General features: G+C 41.4%; 2 protein-coding genes across 6 annotated transcripts; one reads left to right on the plus strand and one right to left on the minus strand.

Moving 5' to 3' along the window:
- The first annotated feature begins 3624 nt into the window (after positions 1-3624).
- On the plus strand, positions 3625-6320 carry LOC100194018 (uncharacterized). The gene is made up of 4 exons (NM_001139081.2): positions 3625-4071; positions 5592-5701; positions 5790-5908; positions 6009-6320. Exons 1-4 carry the CDS (start codon positions 3885-3887, stop codon positions 6094-6096), a joined length of 504 nt encoding a protein of 167 aa, NP_001132553.2. The 5' UTR covers positions 3625-3884; the 3' UTR covers positions 6097-6320.
- Positions 6321-6408: 88 nt separating this feature from the next.
- On the minus strand, positions 6409-8954 carry LOC100284005 (uncharacterized). Of its 5 annotated transcripts, none has more exons than XM_008649693.4 (2): positions 8751-8954; positions 6409-7215 (listed from the first exon to the last, which is right to left on the minus strand). In XM_008649693.4, the coding sequence occupies exon 2, from the start codon at positions 7200-7202 to the stop codon at positions 6675-6677; it is 528 nt and encodes a 175-aa protein (XP_008647915.1). In that variant the 5' UTR covers positions 7203-7215; positions 8751-8954; the 3' UTR covers positions 6409-6674. The 5 variants fall into 5 exon arrangements, with proteins under 5 accessions (XP_008647915.1, XP_008647916.1, XP_020394579.1 ...); XM_008649694.4 differs by having other exon boundaries at positions 6409-7212; positions 8630-8954; XM_020538990.3 differs by having other exon boundaries at positions 8630-8954.
- Positions 8955-21615: the final 12661 nt, after the last annotated feature.

The raw sequence follows: 21615 nt of genomic DNA on the forward strand, positions 1-21615 counted from the left end.
TCTTTCTTTTTCTTTTTGTTGCTGGGTTCGAAGCTCGAGCCCTCAGTGATGGGGAGCACAAGCTTCTACAATGTTGACGAGGAAGCTTGATGGCTTGCCATGCTCTTCGTCATAATGTAGCTTACTGTGGTTGTGAGATCGCCGGAGGTGGGCGCCAATGTTGGTCACTTGTTATTAATTATTACATGGCATCAAAAACAACGCAACATAAGTTGAGAAATTTGCACCTTCACCCTTAATTTATCACTTCTTCAAAGTGTTAGCTTGAGGACGAAGGTTTTTCAAAAGGAGATGTTAATGAAATAGTATTGAATGGAATGATGATGGACAATAAAGTATGAAACTCATCTCTTGTGCCTTAGCATTTTTATTCTATATATCTTCCTTCATATTATACAAGTTTACAAACGTACCTTCGGCTTCTTTGCACAAGATAGCTCGAAGATACTTTGAAGGCTGAGCGAAATGAAGCTTAAGGCCCTCAAAAAGGTGAATTTATGTAGGACACTGTTCAACTATTTATAGGGAAGTTGAACAACTTCATTGTAAATTATAAACATGCCCACAAAGTTTACACACATGATTTACAAATGATGCAGGGACATCACTGTCTTTTCTCTTTGTATCTTGTTGAACAAGTCTTGAACTTCTTCTCCTTTGTTGCCTTTCATCCGAAGCATTCTCCATGCCGAGGCTAGCGACCTTGGCTCGCACCTTCGCCGCTTGCGTGTATGGACGAAGCTTCTTACACGCCACTTCAACCGAAGGCCAGCTTCGATCGTCCTTCATTATATGCTTGAAACACATTTTCTTGTATCGAAGCAAAGCCGTTTTGAGGACCTTCGGTAAGGCAGGCCCCCAACAGTGCCCTTGGCAAGTTTCGTAGTTTGTATGTATAGGAACTGAGGACATGATTGTAATTTCGTATGAAGTTGTACACCGGCTTGCTACTATATGTCCATATGTAATTTGATTATATGTAATCATGTGATTAATATGGTGTTTGAAACTACTTTGATGTAATATGATTCTGTTGGTCCTTCGTTTTGAGCTGGTTGGAGTTTTGCTTGTATGAAACTTCCTACGTTACTCTTTGCTACCAAATGCAATTCTGCTGGTTCAAGTTTTCTAGTTGTATACTTTTTGAGTTTGAGCTGCACCCTTGTTGGCTTGAAGCTATATGAATTGACCTACTTTATGGTATTCCAGACTGTGCCATGGCTTGAAGCTATATGAACTGACCTACTTTATGGTATTCCAGACTGTGCCAGTTGTGTGATTCTTACCTACATGCTTTGTGAGTTTCAGGTGGACCTTTTTTGGTTGAAGCTGTATGACATGTCCTGTTGTATGGTATTCTAGACTTTACTAGTTTTTAGATGTTTAGTTGTATGCTTTATGACTGTCACATGTACCCTTTTGGGTTCAAGTTGTATGGCCTGGACTGCTGAAAGGTATTCCAGACTTTACCAGTTGTTTGATGTTTGAAGTAGCTCAAGAACTATGATGTATTGACTTTATTGATGATCCCTAGAGCATATTATATACACTGGGTATTTTTCACCTCCTGTTATGTTGTTTTCTAAGTTGACTGGTTGTCAGTTTTGGGTGAGGCTACCATCCATCTCATTGTTTTGTTGGCCTGGCCTTTTGGTTTTGCAATCTAACTGTTGTGCAATGTTGAGTTTTTTTCATTTTTTTCATCTATGTTATATTGGTTTTTCAATATGTTGTCAATGCGCTCCAACTAAGGGGATCAGATGATGTTTGTCAATGTCCTAGATCAAACTAGAATTATTGAAATATGAGGCTTACTACTTTGCATTTTCTTTATATGGCCTAATGACTTAGTATGTGGTGTTCTGTGGGCAACAACCTAGTATATATGAAACATGACACGAATGTAATGACCAAGTGTGTGGATTCAAAAACAGTTCTTATAAATTCTATCAGACCTATGAAGAAGCAAGTTAAAGGCTACAGTTCATATTTTGGAGTCATGGTTGAAAAAATGAACCAAAGAAAGTTGTATTAGCCTCAAGAGTCAAGTTTGTGTATTACTTGAGAGAACTTGTAATCATGTTTCAATTGGTAGTTATTTTTTGTTTAGTGTTCAAGATAATGTAAACTTGTAGTTCTGTGTAACATTGGAACTCTAAATGTATTTGTAATAGTGGAACTTTGAATGTATGAAGTGACAATGTAATCTTGTATGAATTTATAATAATTGAACTTTTTATGTTTTTCCTAGTGTTCAGAATTAACTGGTGATTAATCATGTTATGGATAATATTGAGTGTGGCGTCAAAACTATCTATCCATACACAATTTGGCGCCAAAACCACGGTTGACGCCAAAACCACGGCTGGCACCAAAACCAGAGTTAGCCGCATAGGTTCATTCAACCAACGAAACAGACGAGCGCCGGTTGATGCGACATAGACAACCAATCAGATTCTTGAAGCAGCTAGAACGAGCTCAGAAATGAAACCAAACAGTCCAACTTAAGGCTTGTTCGGTTAGCTCTCAATCCATGTGAATTGAGTGGGATTGGATGGGTTTGAATCCTAAACAAGTCAAACTTCTTATTAATTTTTTCCAATCTCATCCAATCCATATATATTGGGAATAACCGAACAAGCCCTTACCTCATCCTAGCTATAAAAAACAGTAAGGGCTTGTTCGGTTATTTCCAATACACATGGATTGGATGAGATTGGAAAAAATTGTGAAGAAGTTTGACTTGTTTGGGATTCAAACCCATCCAATCCCGCTCAATCCACATGGATTGAGAGCTAACCGAACAAGCCCTAAGGCTGTGTTGGGCCATCCTTGCCCTATAAGGGGCTATGTCATTAGCAGGACCTGTGAAGGGTGTATATCCGGTCCTTCCGACCTGTTCTCATGACACAAGTAGACAGACAATAAAACGTAAGATACCCATCTTCGATGTCTACACAGCCATCGAGAAGGCGAAGAAAAAGCGCAGCATGTTTTTAGCCGTGACAGGTTATCATTGGACGAGGAATCTAGTGCCAGCTGTCGGTCGGTTCTTCTAGATGGATCAAACTATCAAGGGCCTGTGGAACCTGGAGTGCCGTGGTGGTACAAACATCTCACGTTTCCTTCTGTCTTCGTTGTAGATGTATATATATAGTACTCGTAGTTGAATTTTCTGTAAAAAAACCGTGCATGTGAAACAAGTTGCTTGGTGCTTGCCCTTCCAATTGGCTGACCAGCCCGGCCATATCGGTCATCTGCAGATTAAACTGCAGATGAGCATTGACAAAATTTGAGCAGCTAGCGGCCGTCGTTTTCAAACGAAGCGTGATGCTCTTGCCCTCTGTGTCTATATATAATCTATCTTGTTATAATATAGTATTCCACCCGTTCATAAATATATGATATCGTTAATTTTTTAAAATATTTTCACCACTCGTCTTATTAAAAATAATTTATTATTTATTTTCTTGTGATTTGTTTTATAACTTAAGATAGTTTGTGTTTAATTTAAAATATTATATATTTTTAATAAATATTTTGAATAAGATAATAGGTTAAAATTTTCGAAAAAAGGTATTATATATTTATAAAATGAGGTAGTACTAGTTGAGATGACAACATGAAAAAGAGGTCAAATGACAAGCTGGTAACGAAAAACGTCTGGTTTTGTCAGAAGAAGAGGAGCCGCCCGAAACACACCAAACAGCAGAAACCGTCGTGGTACAATCTGTGACAAGTGTCCTTTGGCTTGGCATCCATAGGCCACCGCCATCAGCAGTCCAATACAGTGACCTGACCTCCACGCGAAGCCACCACCACAACTCCACAAGATCTAGAACCTAAGAACCTGCAGAGGAGAGGAAGAGGAGCTTGGGGAGGAGATGGCCGGCGCCGAGGGCGAGAGGTGGGTGGGGCTAGCAACGGACTTCTCGGAGGGGAGCCGGGCGGCGCTGCGGTGGGCGGCGGCCAACCTGCTGCGAGCCGGCGACCACCTGCTGCTGCTGCACGTCATCAAGGAGCCCGACTACGAGCAGAGCGAGGCCATCCTCTGGGAATCCACCGGCTCCCGTACGCACCCTTTCTCCAGTCTCCATCTCCTCCTACTCTTTGCTTGGTGCTTGCAATTGCGATTCCTCCTAGGTTGCTACTGCTACTGCCTAGTCTCGCTAACCAATTGGTCCTAACCGCACAAACACTAGCGCTACTGCGCTAGCACGACTTCCCCCTCTATCTTTCTCTTCGTAACGCCTGCAAGATTTGGCGGCATGTCAAGTAACCTTACCGCGCGATACTAGGCGATTTCGTCGCTTCGCTGGTTGCTCGTTGTGCTTAAGCCTTAAGGTCGTTAAGCGGGTGTGCTAGCCTAATCTGAATCTCTTTCGGTGTAATCTGGATTTGGGATTCGGAGTAATAGTCGTTGATCTGATGTGTGTTGTCTGGCATTCTCGCCGTTGTATCTTTGCTATTCGAGTCTGGATTAATTTATTTCCTTCAATCGGTTTACCATGCTTTCCTAAAGCTGGATCACGACCTACCTTAACCTAAAGAGTTAGGATTGAGATAGAATGATGCGGGGGAAATTGGTGTGGGGTGTGTGTTGGCGTCTTTTCAGGCTAAATACTAATGATCCCTAGATTCAGCTCACTGGGGTCGAGACCCTCGGACCTCTATGTGTGAGATGTCTGACGGTCTGCGATAGGTCGTCGAATCATCTGTGGTAGGGCATTGGACTGTCCGTGGTAAAGCGGCGGACCGTTCGCGACAGCACAGAGAGCTCTCGGGTGAATCTAGATCTCGCCTCTCGTTGGGACCCTGTCAGGAAGAAGAGATCATAGGGTTACTTTAGAATCTATATGACGTAGAGCCAAAAGAGAGGTGAAGATAGGAGTTAGGGAGCTACAAAATTTAGTGTCCAACAGTGTGCCTGCAACGGATCATGCCTTGAATTAAATCTGTGTAAAATTCGTCATCATTTTACTCGATTTTTCACTGGCCGGCCGACCACCAGTGGATGCTATTGCTAGTTCAGTGTCATTTCCTAAGAAAGACTTGGTAACTACCACTACCATATGCTGCCTTTGTGAAGTCACATTGACAATGAGCCTTCTTTGTTCAGCTCAGGAGTCAGAACTGTTTTCCATTTTATTTAGAAAGATGCCACTGCTCAGCTGATTTTTTTTTTGTTGCCTGCTAGGCAATAAATCTGATGCTAGTAACCATTGCAATTACTCATGAGCCGTTCACTTTCATCTTCTTTGAGTATTAAACTGGCTGGCCTGTGACATCACAATTTCGTTAGAGATGATGATGCTAGAGTAAGGAACAGGACCTTGCATTCGCACGCAGATGTTATATATCTTACGGATACATAAAGTGAAATTCAGATTTTTTTCTATTTTCCCGCCTCAATGTTCAGTAATCACCTCCAGCAATCTATATGGTGCAGCTTAGTATCTATAGTTTGTATATTTCATAGCATCGATGTAGATGTTACTTTCATCCTAACATGATTTATCATCATAATTATCATTATGTGACAGCCTGAATGCTCAATACCCTCTTTGTATTTTTTTTGTTAAATATAACAGCGTTGATTCCCCTCTCGGAATTCTCTGACCCTATCATTGCGAAGAAATATGGAGCAAAGCCGGACATAGAAACCTTGGACATCCTGAACACTACAGCTACCCAGAAGGATGTGAGCACACCAAGCCTTTGATTGTGTGGTCTGCTATTTCCTTCTCAGTGATGCTTTATCGAGGTTTTGAGTTTCTTTTGCTAAACAGATCGTGGTGGTTGTGAAAGTCCTGTGGGGTGATCCGCGTGAGAAGCTCTGTCAAGTTATCCATGATACCCCGCTGAGCTGCTTGGTTATAGGAAGCAGGGGCCTTGGCAAGCTCAAGAGGTTGTACCAAGCTGCTTGCAAGCTGTTCTTGTGAATTGTGGGCAGTTGAACATACTATTTCACTAATAGCAGTGCTGATTCTTCTGATATCTTCTTGCAGGGTGCTCTTGGGAAGTGTCAGCGACTATGTTGTGAACAATGCAACCTGCCCTGTCACCGTCGTCAAGTCAACAAGCACCGAAGGTTGATCTTATCGCCGAGATGCCTGGATGTGATGTTGTAATAAAGATGGTTGGCCTGATGAAGAACATGCACTAGTTTCTAGCTATTTGAAACATGTTGAACGAGGCAATTCTAATGTAATAATAATAGACAAAGTGCCTTATGAAGGACATGGTTGACATGCCTTTGTTGCTGTATGAGTGATGTTTATAGTTTTGAGGGTTTGAAGATGTGGATCATTTGCCTATTATTCTTCCGCTGTGCTGTATGAGCGATGTTTATCAATATGCAATGCAAATAAAGAAACACTACAGATGCAAATTCAACCACTCACCAGATCAGGGAACACCATGTAACGTTAACTTCCAAGCAAGCATAGAAAAGGTACATCCATGACAACGCTTGTTCATCATACAGGTACACTGATACGTTCAAACCAGAGCTAAATATCACTGGCAACAGCATCTAGAAAACCTACCATGTCTCAGGTTCTACAAGACCAAACCACTGGTAGCAAAGTTTAATTCTACACATCAGATCCAACCATCCATCCACCATCTAACGAGCAATGTACATTAGAACCTGTTTGACCTGTGGAAGCAGTTCACAGCGGCCCAAGGAAGTCACCAGCGATCGTAGCAAGGAGCTGGAATTGGCGGTCAGCCTCCATCCAGCGGAACCCTAGGACCTTGAAGCGCACGGCGGTGTCCTTCTCCAGCTTCGAGTGGTCGTTCATGAACATCGCATTCTCCCCACCTATGTACTTGTAATTACTCATCGACTTCTCAGCCAGGAAGATGCTCTCCACGGGTCCGGATTTGAGGAACACGCCATGCTTGAGGATCCTGTCCACGTGCCCAACCATGACCTCTCCCTTCATAGGCTTCTGTGTAATGCAAGTAAATGAAACTGGGAACAGAACATCTCCAGTTAGCTCACGCACTTTCCCTTCAGATATTGCCTTCAGCTGATTAACAGCAATGTAGTAGCCATGCTCTTTCGAAGCCCTCCTGTTTGTGACATCCTCCAGAAGACGCACAATGATAGCCTTGCGGAGCAGGAGGCCCTTGCGGTCCAGCTGGCTAGGTGAGATCAACACATTCCATGACATCTCTGCCTCAAGAAAAACCATGGCTGAATACCTGCTAAAAAGATACAAGATATCTACCTTTTAGGAGATTGGTAAAATTAAGCTGGAACAAAACGACATGCTTATTTAGATCATTTCAGGTAAAATTGGGGTAAACCATTCTTTCATAGAAGACGTACAATTGCGAATGAAGTATTGTCATGCAGTAAACTTGAATAATATAAAACAAAACTATGTTGGGAGGCGACATTAACTAAAATTTGAATGTCAAGACATAATTATGTAGCATGACTTCCGTTATGATTATAGGAAATATCAAAAGGTTGGAGGATGTTTGCACAGTCGCACATTTACTGTTGGTTGAGGACTCATCCCCTTCATCATCACAAGAATTTAGTGGCAGATGTAGCCATGTAGGGAAAGGATAGCTTTTAATATGATACAGTTTTCTTTTCTAGGCATATATAGAGGACTTCTCTTACTAAAAGCTTACAGAAACTACTGGAATCAAAACAATGCTGGAACCTAGGCTTATAGTCTGATACAGCTCTCCTCTCTAGATTTATGTAGAGGACCCCTCTTATTAACAACTTACAGATTACAGAAGCTACTAGAATCAAAACAACGCTGGAACCTAGCCATTATATAATCTAACATCAATTATCTACTAACAATTGTTGTTTCCCCACAGCCCACCCTATACTGTGTCCCAGAGAAGTTCTCATGAAAAATTAGTCAAAATAAAGTTCTTTCGAGTGGGGTTATAAGAAGGTATGGTTCATATGTTACACTTTCCTCATTTCAAACAGATTTCACAGAACTGTATAGGCTATTCCCTGCGGACTTCCTATGCGACCTCCTATTTCAAACTATACTCTGTAAAACAGTAGTGCAAATCAGTGTTTTGCACGACCATATGCATGGTCTGCGGAGAGCAAACAGTGTTTTGCACGACCATATGCATGGTCTGCGGAGAGGATGAACCCACTGCAAAACTATGTGGTGGCAGCAAGGAGTACGGATATGAACCCACTGCAGTTCTGAGGACATAACACCTAAAGGCCCCATCCACCAGCTCTGGGGACGTGCCCACTGCAGCAATAACTGGAGTACAAACAATTGTATTCTATTAGTGTAGTATAGTTGATCTATCCCAGCATAATACCGGAGAGGATGAGAAGTAATGGAACAACCGAACAAATTAATACGGAAAAAAAACATGGGTACGATATCATTTCTAGTTTCCAATTGTAGTTGCACGAGAAGAATGCTAGACCTGATTTCTTTATTTACGGATTTTTCCTTTTCACTGCAACCAAACCCAAAGTAAAAAATCAGACAGACCAACAAAGACCCTCGTGCTAGTCTCTCTCGATTACTAACTGACTCTGCCTATATGACGCCAACCCAACAACAGATCATTAAGTGCGCAGAGCAGGGGCGAACACAGTAAAGGAACATGGGTGTACCTTTTTCTTTTGCCAAAATGTTCGTAGTAGGCATCAAATAGCCAATAGCCAAATAGTTAGGGTTTGGGTGTTTGGCGCTGGGACTCGCAAAGCAGGAAGGGAAGAGAAGGCATGGGAGTACCTGGTGAGTGCTTGCCGACGAAAATGCCGACGAAGGCCTCGGCGCCTGGCGTAGCCGCGTAGGGCGGCGGCGGCGGCGGTCAAACCAGAGATGGAGACGTGCTGTGGGTTCGCTATCCACCTTGTGGAAGTGCCGCGTCGCGTGGGGTGCTTGGGTGCCTGACGAGCGGGCCAGGGGCGGGGTCCAGCTGAAGGTGAAAGAGAAGGCCCAGCAGCGAAGCGGTTCGGGCCAGCAAATGGGGACTTGGGAAGAAGCCATTTGGGTCGGGCCGGACTGGAAGGAGAAGCAAGGGCCCGCGGAAAAGGGGGAAAAACAGTACGGGCTACATTCGTCCCGGTGAACAGGGAAGCTGGAAAAGGCTTTTCCTTTTGTTTAAAGAGAGGTGCAACCGAACTTATTAATCTCTACTAACTATTAAGACACTACTGTAGACTGTCCCCGCCTCCCTACGCCCGCCCACCCGCGCGCCCGCCACGATCCGTCCGCCTGCATGCCGCGATCCGCGCCCGCCACGATCCGCCCGCCTGCATGCCGCGATCCGCCCGCCCGCGTGATCCCCGCCGCGAACGCCGCAATCCCCGCCCGCCCGCTGCTATCCCCGCCCGCCCGCCATATTCAAAGGGCCCCAACGCCCACCTCACGCGAACGACTTCACCCGCCGTGGGGACGCCACCGCCGCCATGGCCGCCCACTCCGACACTGTGGCCACGCTGGCAGCCGACGACGCCGCGGACGTCGACGCCACCGACACCGACGGCGACGTGTCGGAGCCCGACCTGAATGGCCCGCGCATCCACCCCGTCCTATCGCTGTCGCTGCTGAACCAGCTTTCGTCGCTGCTGCCGTGCGCCTGGTGGTTCCTAAAACTGAACGAGGGATGCCTCAGCACGTGCGGGCCGGCCTCGTTCTCGTTCGTGTCGCCCTCGTCGTCCGCTTCGGCCGCGTCGGAGGTTTCGAACCGGAGGACGAAGACAGCGGCGGTCGCGTCCGGGCAGAAGAGCCAGCCGTGGAGGTCCCATGTGACCCGGACACGGCGGCCGATCGGGAGGTCCAGCCTCTCGCTGCCGTGGAACTTCCACCGGAGCCCGAGCTTGCCGCGCTCCTGGATGTCAGCTCCAGAGCCGGGGATGCGGACAAGGTGTATGAGTATATGCATAAGCTGAGATGGAGTATTTCCTTTTTTCCTGGCTAATTGGCTAAAACACTGAGCACAATTTTTCAGGGGGTGCAGTGGGAAAAAGTTACAGAAGAAATCAGCAAAAGTGGAGGAAAACGGTGACAACTTTCAAAGCTCTGTAAATAGTCTATAGCCTGCCTAACTGAAGGTGAAACAAAGCCTATCCTCTAGCTACCATGTTGTACAAAAGAAGCAGATGCGGCAAATATTTGCATAACCATCACTCGCTCCTCCCTGAAATACCATCAGAAATGGACCCAGCTGCTGCTCTGGATTAGTCATGAACGGAGAACGAGCAATCACCCGCTTTCCTTGAAGACGTCCCGCTGTTTTCAGTATGGCTTCTTCCATCTTAACAGGAGGAGCAGGAACGTTATCGGCAGCTGCACCGTCTGCAATCATTGGTTTGGAACGGTGGGAAGATGGTGCATTCTGCCATATTTTACACTAACTACTAATGGTGATCTGATGTGTGCTTTAAGTATGTAAACATGATTGGGTGCTCGATGAGCCTATGTACATCAGAGGAATTAAGCCGAGGAATTGAGCCACATATTTGAGGCATCCTTGTGCACCTAGAAATCGCTTCATGTTTTGCCCATCCTTCAGATAAAACGGGATGGATACTTCCTACGACATGCTTGACAAGTGCCAGATCAGCGCCATCCGAGTAGTAGTCCGCACATGCCAAATTTGAAGGTTTTTCCTCAGTTATATAATGTTCGTTCCTATATAATCATTGTGCACTAACATTTTATTGAGTATTCTGTATGTTGTTGCAACACACATATATCTAATATATATATAAAGTCTACATGATGCAATTGACATAACATTATTAAAATCATATATAGAAGTTTGTATGGTGCTGATTGTTGCAATGTAGTGGTGAAATAGGTAGATTAAAATAACAAAGTTTATGTATAGTAGGATCACAAGTGGATTATGAAACCTTTTCTTATAAAAGTATAACACACATTTGTACATAGGTTGTCGTGATTTTATATGTTGCCGTTGCAACGCACGGACACTCTTCTAGTACAAGACATAAGGTTGTGTTTGGTTGGCTTTTGGCTTTGGCTTTTACCCCCTAAAAGTCAAAAGTCAAACCAAAGGGCTGAATCTAAAAAGCAGCTTTTTCTAAAAGCCGACTTTCTTGTAGTGCAAAACTGAAAGCACCTCTGGACCTGCTTTTAGCAGCTTTTAGGTGGAACTGTGAAAATATATATGGAAGAATTTTTAGCGACTTTTAGTGATTTCCACCAAACGATTTTTAGCTTTTTAACAGTTCACAGCACACAGCAGCTTTTTTCACAGCTCACAGTCCATAGCAGCTTTTTCACAGCCACAACCCAACCAAATAGACCCTAAGAGCAACTCCAATAGTTCTCTAAAAGACTTCCTAAATCAATAATTTAGGTAGTTAACATAAAAACTATTCTCCAACAGTTCTCTAAATGAACTTTCTAAATTTAACAACTTGTCATCTAACCTCATTTTCTCTCTACATTTGGCAACCATTTAACAACTCCCTAAACAAAAATATTGACTGCATTATATAGTTTTTGTGACTTATTTTTTATGTGGATAGATACAAAACAAAATTACAACATATATTTAGAGAACTATTGGAGAACTCACATTTTTTTACTCTAAAAGCCATTTAGCAAATTCTTAAATCTATGATTTAGAGAGCTAAAATTTAGCTTACTATTGGAGTTGCTCTAAGTATGGTGGAAGAATCGTCTTAAAAATATTAGTTTTTTAAAATAACCCTTACATCTCTCTTTGGATATTTTTAAAAATACTCTCCCACCTTCACCCATGTATCTTGGTTGCACCAATTAGTTCGGTTGCGCATTATATGTTCTCTTATTTAAAAGGGTTCCTTCAAACTATGTTTCGATTTTATTTGGTCACGCAGTCAATGCAGAAACCCAAATCATGCCTAAACACTCCATCATGCAGAAAATTTTACATGAGATGCACCATTTATTACTGGAGAAAAATAGGCTATTCGAGTAGGAGATCCGATTCAACTCTTACTTAATTTTCAAAAAGATAGTTTTTAAAAAAACGAATCGTTAGCATGACTTGACATTTGTCAATACATGATAATGTTAACACCAAGTCACCCAAGAGCAAGTACTTCATTTCTATGCACTAGAGAAACACACGTAAGGGACTGAGAGTCAGCACACGAGTAGTTAAAGAGGTTCGGAGTGTAGTATGTGTAGTACCTATTGGTTATTGGTTACTTGCTTTTGATTGCGCATGGTAATAAAAATAAGGCAACACAAGTTAGAAGACTATGATCTTTTCCCCTTGATTACCTCTTCTTCAAAGGGTAACTCAAGAGAGAAGGTATGAAGATGGAATGTAGATGAAGCAAAAGTATATAGAAGTGTAATGAAGAATGAAGCATGTTACTCATCTCAAATGGCTTATCATTTTTCATTCCATCTTTCTCCATAAGATATAAATTTACAAGTGTACATTCGACTTTACACGTGAGAGAGCTCAAAGATACTTCGAAAGCTAAGAGAGACGGAACTTAAGGCCCTCCAAAAGGATGAATTTATGCATGACAATGTTCACCTATTTATAGGGGAGAGGTACAGCTTCGTACGAAATTACAAGCATTCCCACAAAGTTTACAATTATGATTTACAAATATTATAGGGACATTGCTAGCGGGCACACTAGAGGAGTGCTCACTTAGGCTGAGAAGGAACTAGGAGAGCTCGAAGCTGTAATCAACGCCTGAAGTGACTATTGTGCAATGATTGGGTCCCGTTGTATGACATCGGTGTTGGAAAAGGCGGGCTGTAAACACATCAAGACAATAGGAAAACCCAACTTTGACACGACTGTGGAAGATATAAAGATGCCTTCGAAGGATGCACTAAATGCTGCAAAAAGATTCTTCTTCGAGGTCTGGAACAAGGGGATCGGCAACTGGCTGCTTCAGAGCACGAGGCTTATACAAAGAAGCTTTGTCTTTAAGACTGCATTCTCGAAGCTTTTATTATGGCTTTTCCTTGATAACCACTTTGTTTTTCTATCTGTAGAGCATAGAATCCAATAAGAAAACAAAGAAGTGAGAAAAAGGCGAAGTTCAGCTGATAATACAACTTGCCTGAATTATCGACTTTTAGGCCAAAGGAACTTTTGTTTGTGAATAAACATTTATGCAACCAAACTAATGCTATTGTATTATAACACTTTACTTTCCGTCGCCTTTTCTTTTAATTATAAATGCTTTGTTGCACGTGAAACCAAAACTGAAAGTTGCCTAGAGGGGGTGAATAGGCAAGCGGAAACTTTTTCAACAAAAACTAGAAATAAACTGGGTAAAACCGGTTCAATAGGTGTCAAAATCGGTTCAACTAGTTTGCACGAGCTCAACTAAAGAATGAGATATAAAACTGAATTTATCTCAAAATTCACCCAGTTATCTTTAGAAATGAGATGTCCTAGATGATCCATTGGGTTCAAAGTAGTAGATCTAAGAAGGACACTTCTCAAAAACCACACACCAAAAAGATATGAACAATTCTTTCACGGAATGGTGAGAGAAAGAAGAACACAAACAAACATAATAAGCAAGAACATAAGATTTATCCCGAGGTTTGGTCACACCACAAAAGGTGCCCTACTTCCTTGTTGAGGCGCCCAGAAATAGTCGGGTCTCTTTCAACCCTAATCCTCCCTTTGCCGACCACAAAGGTCAATCCCACACACTAATCTTTGCTCAAACGAGCGGGTAATACAAACCTTCTTATGGTCTTCCATAAGATTTGGAGACTCACAAGAAACACCTAGTCATCTAGGAGCTATAAGCTCCTAGAGTAATGAATCCACAAAGAACTCGATCTAGTACCAAAGCTCGAATCAAGAAGAACAAGAAGAATTTAGAGATGAAGCACAAAAACCCGTAGCTCTTCAATCTCACTCAAAGAATTCTCTCCAAAGATTTGAAATGGGAGAGGCAAGAGATGTGTGAGAGAGAGAGAGTGGGAGGAGTTTCTCAAGTTAGAAATATAGTTCAAGTCATGCTCTACTGTGGGGAGAGAGGTAGGAGTGAGTATATATAGGTGGGGCTCCAAACCTAGACGTTGTACCCGACTTTTCTGTGGGAGGCCGGTTGAACCGCCCCTAGGGCCGGTTCAACCGCTTAGGGCAGGCTGATAGTCAGTCTGCTAGTCGTACTGGCAGACTACAAGTCAGAATGGTCAACAGGTCCTAACACCAGTTGAATTGCCCCTAGGGTCAGTTCAACCGCCTGGTGGTCATACTGATAGTCAGTTTGCTAGTCAGACTGGCAGACTACAGGTCAGACTGGTCAGCTGACCTTAACACCAGTTGAACCGCCCCTAGGGTCGGTTCAACCGGTTTTGACTAGAGAGGTCCAGTGAAAAACACCGGTTAAACTTGCCCTAGACCCCGGTTGAACCTGCCTGGACCCCGATTGAACGTGCCTTAGACCCCGGTTGAACCTGCCTGGACCCCGGTTGAACATGCCCTAGACCCCGGTTGAACCTGCCTGGACCCAGTTGAACTTGCTCTGAACCCTGGTTGAACCTGCCTGGACCCCGGTTGAACTTGCCCCGTACCCCGGTTGAACTTGCCTGGACCCCGGTTGAACCTCCCTAGATCCAGTTGAAGTTAAGTTCAACTTAGCTAAAAACTCAACTCAGCTGAAGAAGCTCAACTCAGCCGAAAAAGCTCAACGGAGCTAAAAAATCTCAACTGCTTTTCAATAGGAAGGATCTCCGTCTCCCAACCTCACTCCAGTTGAACTCATAGAGTGTCCAAAAATTTGTTTTCGAAATAGCTTTTGAATCTTAGAAGCTTGAGCTTTGGCAAACACCAACCTTCTTTTTGGACCCTCTTGATAGTACGACGATTCCTATACTCAAGTTAAATAAAATATAATTAAGTAAACTCCTTGAGTCGTTGGTGTGTCCTATGTTATTTCTCCATGGTGTTGCTTTATAAGGATCACAAACATCTTTGTCTCACCTTTTGAAGCAAACACAAATCAAGCCATGTGACTTGAACCATTTCACCATATATGAGTTCAAATCATGGCTTCAAGTCACCTTACTGATGCATCAACACAATATAACTCTTCATAGCTGATTAGTTCATCGACTTAGTGCAAGTACTCTCTTATTCACCTTAGTCACGGTACCTCGTTCCACAAGCCATCGCTTGGCCTTCACCTTCGCTTAGTCCCTTGAAGCCCTTTCCTTGCTATCTTCACCCTTTCAAGCCATTATTGAGTCACATCATATTGAGCATCCATTGAGAGAACCATTTTTTCAATATTGGGAACCTTGCTTGAATGTCATCTAGATATATTTGCTAAAATCAATCAAGCTCTAGTTTGATTCTCATAGAAGCATATATGGACTAATAGTTATATGGTGAAGCCAATTCACGATTCATCATATCTTTTTCAATTTGTCTTGGTCAATCCTCTTAATCACTTCAACCTCTATTCTGATGATATTTATGCATAGTGATTTCTCAGGTCTTGTCCATATATTAAAACCAATATAGAGACCATTTTATATCCATTTGTATTGTCTCATTGGTTATTTAACCTTGTGTTGAACCTTTGTTCACTGATCATTATACACTATTCAAGTATGTTCATCATACTGAATTTCCTGTTCAACACTTAGCAAAGTTGTTAGCCCTTTAAATGTGTTGTTATCCAAATCATCAAAACCCACATAAGTGATGAATGCATTTTTAATATCCCCCATTTTTTGTGATTGATGACAACACATTTAAAGCTTACATAAGATTTGATAAATAAGATTTTGAATCCTATGATAGAGTTTCATCCCCCTAAATATGTGCATTTCAGAAAATACCATTTTTGGCCTCAAATGCCAAAAGCACATATTTGGGTCAAAGTATGGAGACAACTTATATCATATCATTCATGGGGTGCATTGTGTCATAAAATAAACTTGATGCTCATGACATACTATGCACTAATCAATTTCCTACATCTTATGTTTTACTTATGATTCTCCCTCTTTTGTCAATTATTTCTCCCCTTTCAAAAGTCTTCTTACACTTAGTTATATAAGATTGTAAGCTTTAATGCACAATTTCTCCCCTTTGTCATAAATCTCCAAAAAGGATACAAAGAAATTAAAGGGTAGAAATTATGATTAAGCAATATTTGAACACAATATCATGAAAAGGGTCTGTAGATGGCACAAAGGTAATGGAGAAGTGACATGAAGTGATGTACCTTTGCATTTCCCTTTTCAAGGGGGTTCCAGACTTATGTTGGATTTAGAATTCATTTTCAAGCTCTTGTTGGCATAGTTGTGACATAGGTCCAAGATATCAAATGAAGATTGTCATACTAAATCGAAGGTGAAACTTGATACCTGGAGTCTAGATGTCACCTAGCATTTTCTTATCACAACAGGAGGCAACATGAAAATTGCACAAATATTAATTATACAACTAGTGATCATGTACGAAAAATACCAATTGAAAATCACCAATTGATATAATTTGATAGATAAGCATATCACTAATTGGATATTACACTAAGTTCTCCTCAAGTTTTAGTGCACACATATATATGAATTCAATTGATACATGTTGAGAGTACTTATTTGCAATTTAAAGTATCATTGGAATAAAAGGAGTATCAATTGAACATAATCATGCAACATAAGGAAAATGTGCACTATTTAATCAATTAAGTTTTAGACAGGAGAATTTATAAGCTATGCTACTTTAGGCATTTGCAATCTAAAAGGATGTGATACATATTTACCATTTTTAGACGATGTTGGAGTGGACCCCGGTTGAACCTACCTTGGACCCCGGTTGAACCTGCCTGGACCCCGGTTGAACTTGCCCTGGACCCTGGTTGAACCTGCCTGGACCCTGGTTGAACTTGCCATACACCCCAGTTGAACCTGCCTAGACCCCTGTTGAACCTCCCTAGACCCCAATTGAAGTTAAGTTCAACTCAACTGAAAAAGCTCAACTTAGTCAAAAAAGATCAACTCAGCTGAAGAAGTTCAACTCAGCTGAGAAAGTTTAACTCAGCTGAAGAAGCTCAACTCAGCTGAAGAAGTTCAACTCAGCTGAAAAATCTCAACTACTTTTCAATAGGAAGGATCTCCGTCTCCCAAACCTCACTCCAGTTGAACTCATAGAGTGTACAAAAGATTTTGTTTTCAAAATAGCTTTTGAATCTTAGAAGCTTGAGCTTTGGAAAACACCAACCTTCTTTTTGGACCCCCCTTGATAGTACGATGATTCCTATACTCAAGTTAAATAAAATATAATTAAGTAAACTCCTTGAGTCATTGGTGTCTCCTATGTGATTTCTCCATGGTGTTTCTTCATAAGGATCACAAATATCTTTGTCTCACCTTTTGAAGAAAACACAAATGAAGCCCTATGACTTGAACATTTCACCATATATGAGTTCAGATCATGGCTTCAAGTCACCTTACTGATGCATCAATACAATATAACTCTTCATAGCTGATTAGTTCATCGACTTAGTGCAAGTACTCTCTTCTTCACCTTAGTCATGGTACCTCGTTCCACAAGCCGTCACTTGGCCTTCACCTTCGCTTAGTCACTCAAAACTCTTTCCTTGCTATCTTCACCCTTTCAAGCCATTCTTGAGTCACATCATATTGAGCATCCATTGAGAGAACCATTTTTTCAATATTGTGAACCTTACTTGAATGTCATCTAGATATAAATGCTAAGATCAATCAAGCTCTAGTTTTATTCTGATAGAAGCATATATGTACTAATAGTAATATGGTCAAACCAATTCACGATTCCTCATATCTTATTCAATTTGGCTTGACGAATCCTCTTAATCACTTCAACCTCTATTCTGATGATATTTATGCATAGTGATTTCTCAGGTCTTGTCCATATATTCAAACCAATATAGAGACCAGATTATACCCATTTGTATTGTCTCATTGGTTATTTAACCTCGTGTTGAACCTTTGTTCACTGATCATTATACACTATTCAAGTATGTTCATCATACTGAATTTTGATTTTGAACTTCATTCATCTTTGCTTGATTCGATCATACTTAATATGAGACCAATTGAAACTCAATAATTAAAAGGCCAAGACTCTTATATTTGTAGATTTTGAATCCATCTTGAAAACACTTAGAAGGACCTTGTTAAAACACTTAGAAAAGAAAGCATTAAAACACAAGGGAGGGTTTCACAAATGATGATCCTTATATGTGGATGGTTAATGAATCATCATTTTTGAAACCCAAAAGGATAGATTAAATTCCTTTAAATTAGTGCACACATATGGTTGATGTCAAAGTTATATGCACTATTGAACATTTTATATTGCAATGAATTTAACCTATACTATGGTACATCCCACTAAAGATAGAATACTAAAACAACTAAAGGAGAGGAAGTTTTCATACCTTGGCCTCTTATCAACTTCAGCTTACTTTAGTTGAATAGTATCCTTTAAGCTTGTAATTTATCCAATTTAAAACAAGCACCATCTCTTAACATATATTTTTTATGGATAAACTCAACACAAGAGATGGCATTAGTAGCACAAGCACTAGTTTCTTATTTAGCAACCCTTTATATGTGGAACACAAGCGAGTTTCTAAAATAGAGAAACCTCATAATATGGACTAAATTTCCCTTGATCCCTCATGCACAATATATTTTGAATGACATGGAAAATATGCATGGTTATTCAATGAAGTCTAAAGGGCTGACTTAATCCATATTATGGTGAGTGTCTAATATAGAAGAATCAAATCCAAATTAACTAGAGAGAATACATCACATAGTTTTGGATTATTGACCATATGGTAATATTCATTTATCTTCCAATTGGACCTTTATTTCATAATAAACAACTAATGTAAATCCTCAAGTGCTTCTTTTTCCTTAGTGGCTACACAAGTCACAAAAAAGATAAGATTTGAAAATAATATGCACTTGAGATTTAGTTGTTACCACCCTTGCTACTATCTCCAAATATGATTTATACATCCATTATTGAGCACCTAGCTTGATTCATTGAAGTAGTGAACCTGCAAAACTAATTTAGGATTTGTATTTTGGTACCCAATTTGAATTGGGTCCTTTGAGATTAGTGGTGAGAGCCTTGGGTACCCACACATTCCATAGTGTGGTCTTTTTCTTTGTGTAGGCACCCACATATACTTGACAACCATCTTACCATGGCTCCAAGTTAATATGTAAACTCACATATAAGAGCTAGAGTTAAGAATAGCAGCCTTTTCTCCTTTTGTTACATTTCTCTTATCTTGCTCTTCAAACAACCCATCTTGATCCTGTTATGAGCTTGAATGGGTTGCCGCCAAGTGCCCTTCTTCCATGGTTGTTTCTTAGGGGCTTATACTTGGCGTTAACTTTTGTTGATACATCATCGTCGGTGAACGTCTTATTGATAATGTACCTCGCTTGACCTTGAGTGCACCTAGCTTATCAAGGTTAGTCACACAAGCATTCATATCATATCTTAACCAATAAGGACAAGTTATGCATAGAATTTACAACTTAGTGATCCAATCCAGTGTGAAGCATATGGATACCGATTGAAGTAGATTTCTAAGATATCAATTTGTATGTTTCCAAACTTTAGAAAGTATGAATCACTAATTTCACCTTTTATAGTTTTAAAAACATATCCATGTTAGTGCTACGCATATGATGAATATCAACTGAAAGAAAGGATTCATATGCACTTTATATATGATAAAGAAAATTTTTAAACTACATCAAGAGTAGCTATTTAGCAAACGAGGATTGCAATCCATAAAAATGAGATACAATTCTACCATCATGGATTGAGTTAGTAAAGCATACTCAAGAGAAACTTATTCTCTAAGACACAATAAGTATAATGTGCTCCCTTTAGATATGTGCATCAAGTATTTGAATGACTTGCTAAATACAGTTTCAATTCAGTTAAGAGTCTCATGAGGAGTATATTATATATCTTGGTCAAGGCATGACAAATTTGCAATGAATTAACTTATGCCTAAGAATACTTACCACCATATAGAACGTTGAAAGGGAAATGTGCCCTTGGGCCATTTCTAAGTATTTTGGTGATTTAGTGTCTAACACAAGTGCTTAAATGTAAAATGGTGGACAAAGTACAAACCAAGGATAAAGGTATGTTTCTCAGACTTAGTATATTGTTTTATGGACTAATGTATTGTGTCTAAGTGCTGAAACAGGAAAAATCGAATTAGAATTGTCTTGGCTCGAGTAGCCAAGACTCTGCTCAGTCTGGGAGCACCGGACTGTCCGGTGGTGCACCGGACAGTGTCCGGTGTGCCAGGCTGGTTCGAGCGAAGTGGCTGCTCTCGGGAATTCACCGGCGACGTACGGCTATAATTCACCGGACTGTCCGGTGTGCACCGGACTGTCCGGTGTGCACCGGACTGTCCGGTGAGCCAACGGTCGGCCGGGCCAACGGTCGGCCGCGCGATCTGCGCGGGACACGTGGCCGAGCCAACGGCTAGAAAGGGGCACCGGACTGTCCGGTGTGCACCGGACATGTCCGGTGCGCCAACGGCTCCAAGTCTGCCAACGGTTGGCTGCGTCTGTTAAGGAAAGAAATCTGGCACCGGACAGTGTCCGGTGTGCACCGGACTGTCCGGTGCGCCAGACGGCAGAAGACAAGAATTGCCTTCCCAGATTGCTCTCAACGGCTCCTAGCTGCCTTGGGGCTATAAAAGGGACCCCTAGGCGCATGGAGGAGAACACCAAGCATTCCTACAACATCTCTAAGCACCAAGACATCGATTCCGCGCATTTGTTTCATTGTGATAGCATATAGAGCTCTAGTGGAGTTGTGAACTCATTGAGTTGTGTTGCGAGCTCTTATTATTGCGACTTGTGTGCGTGGTGTTGCTGTGATTTCTTGTCTTGAGTGTGTTGCTAATCCCTCCCTTGCTCCGTGCTTCTTTGTGAATTTCAAGTGTAAGGGCGAGAGGCTCCAAGTTGTGGAGATTCCTCGCAAACGGGATTGAGAAAAAGCAAGCAAAACACCGTGGTATTCAAGTGGGTCTTTGGACCGCTTGAGAGGGGTTGATTGCAACCCTCGTCCGTTGGGACGCCACAACGTGGAGTAGGCAAGCGTTGGTCTTGGTCGAACCACGGGATAACCACCGTGCCATCTCTGTGATTGATTTATTGTGGTTATTGTGTTTTGACTCCTCTCTAGCCACTTGGCAATTATTGTGCTAACGATTAACCAAGTTTTTGTGGCTTAAGTTTTCAAGTTTCACAGGATCACCTATTCACCCCCCCTCTAGGTGCTCTCAAACGTACCATTTGTTATATCAATTGAAAGATCTTACTATATGAGGTGGTGTCATCTAAGTGTTCTTCTTTTCTTCATTTGTGGAGACTTTCTTCTTTAGCTTGTTATCTCTTTTCCTTTTGAAACTAGTTGAAAAAGAACTTTGAAAAGAGATATTAGTAGTACAAGGAAGTATTTAATGAATGATGATATTTATATATGAATGTCAAACAAATCATAATTTATGAGGTATAAAGGCATAAATTAAATTCCTTGTAAATTAATGCACATGTAGGAGTAAATTAACAACATGTACCAATTTACAAATTTAAGCCA

Source organism: Zea mays, chromosome 6 (assembly GCF_902167145.1).
Source record: "Zea mays cultivar B73 chromosome 6, Zm-B73-REFERENCE-NAM-5.0, whole genome shotgun sequence".
In the NCBI taxonomy this organism is placed as follows: Eukaryota; Viridiplantae; Streptophyta; class Magnoliopsida; order Poales; family Poaceae; genus Zea; species Zea mays.

Coding starts and splice junctions, on each gene's coding strand:
- LOC100194018 (NM_001139081.2), top strand. CDS start 3,885: ATGGCCGGCGCCGAGGGCGAGAGGTGGGTGGGGCTAGCAACGGACTTC. Junction 5,702..5,789: donor CTACAGCTACCCAGAAGGAT/GTGAGCACACCA, acceptor TTTGCTAAACAG/ATCGTGGTGGTTGTGAAAGT. Junction 5,909..6,008: donor GGCCTTGGCAAGCTCAAGAG/GTTGTACCAAGC, acceptor ATCTTCTTGCAG/GGTGCTCTTGGGAAGTGTCA.
- LOC100284005 (XM_008649692.3), bottom strand. CDS start 8,228: ATGGGGCCTTTAGGTGTTATGTCCTCAGAACTGCAGTGGGTTCATATC. Junction 7,216..8,148: donor TGCCACCACATAGTTTTGCA/GTGGGTTCATCC, acceptor GTATCTTTTTAG/CAGGTATTCAGCCATGGTTT.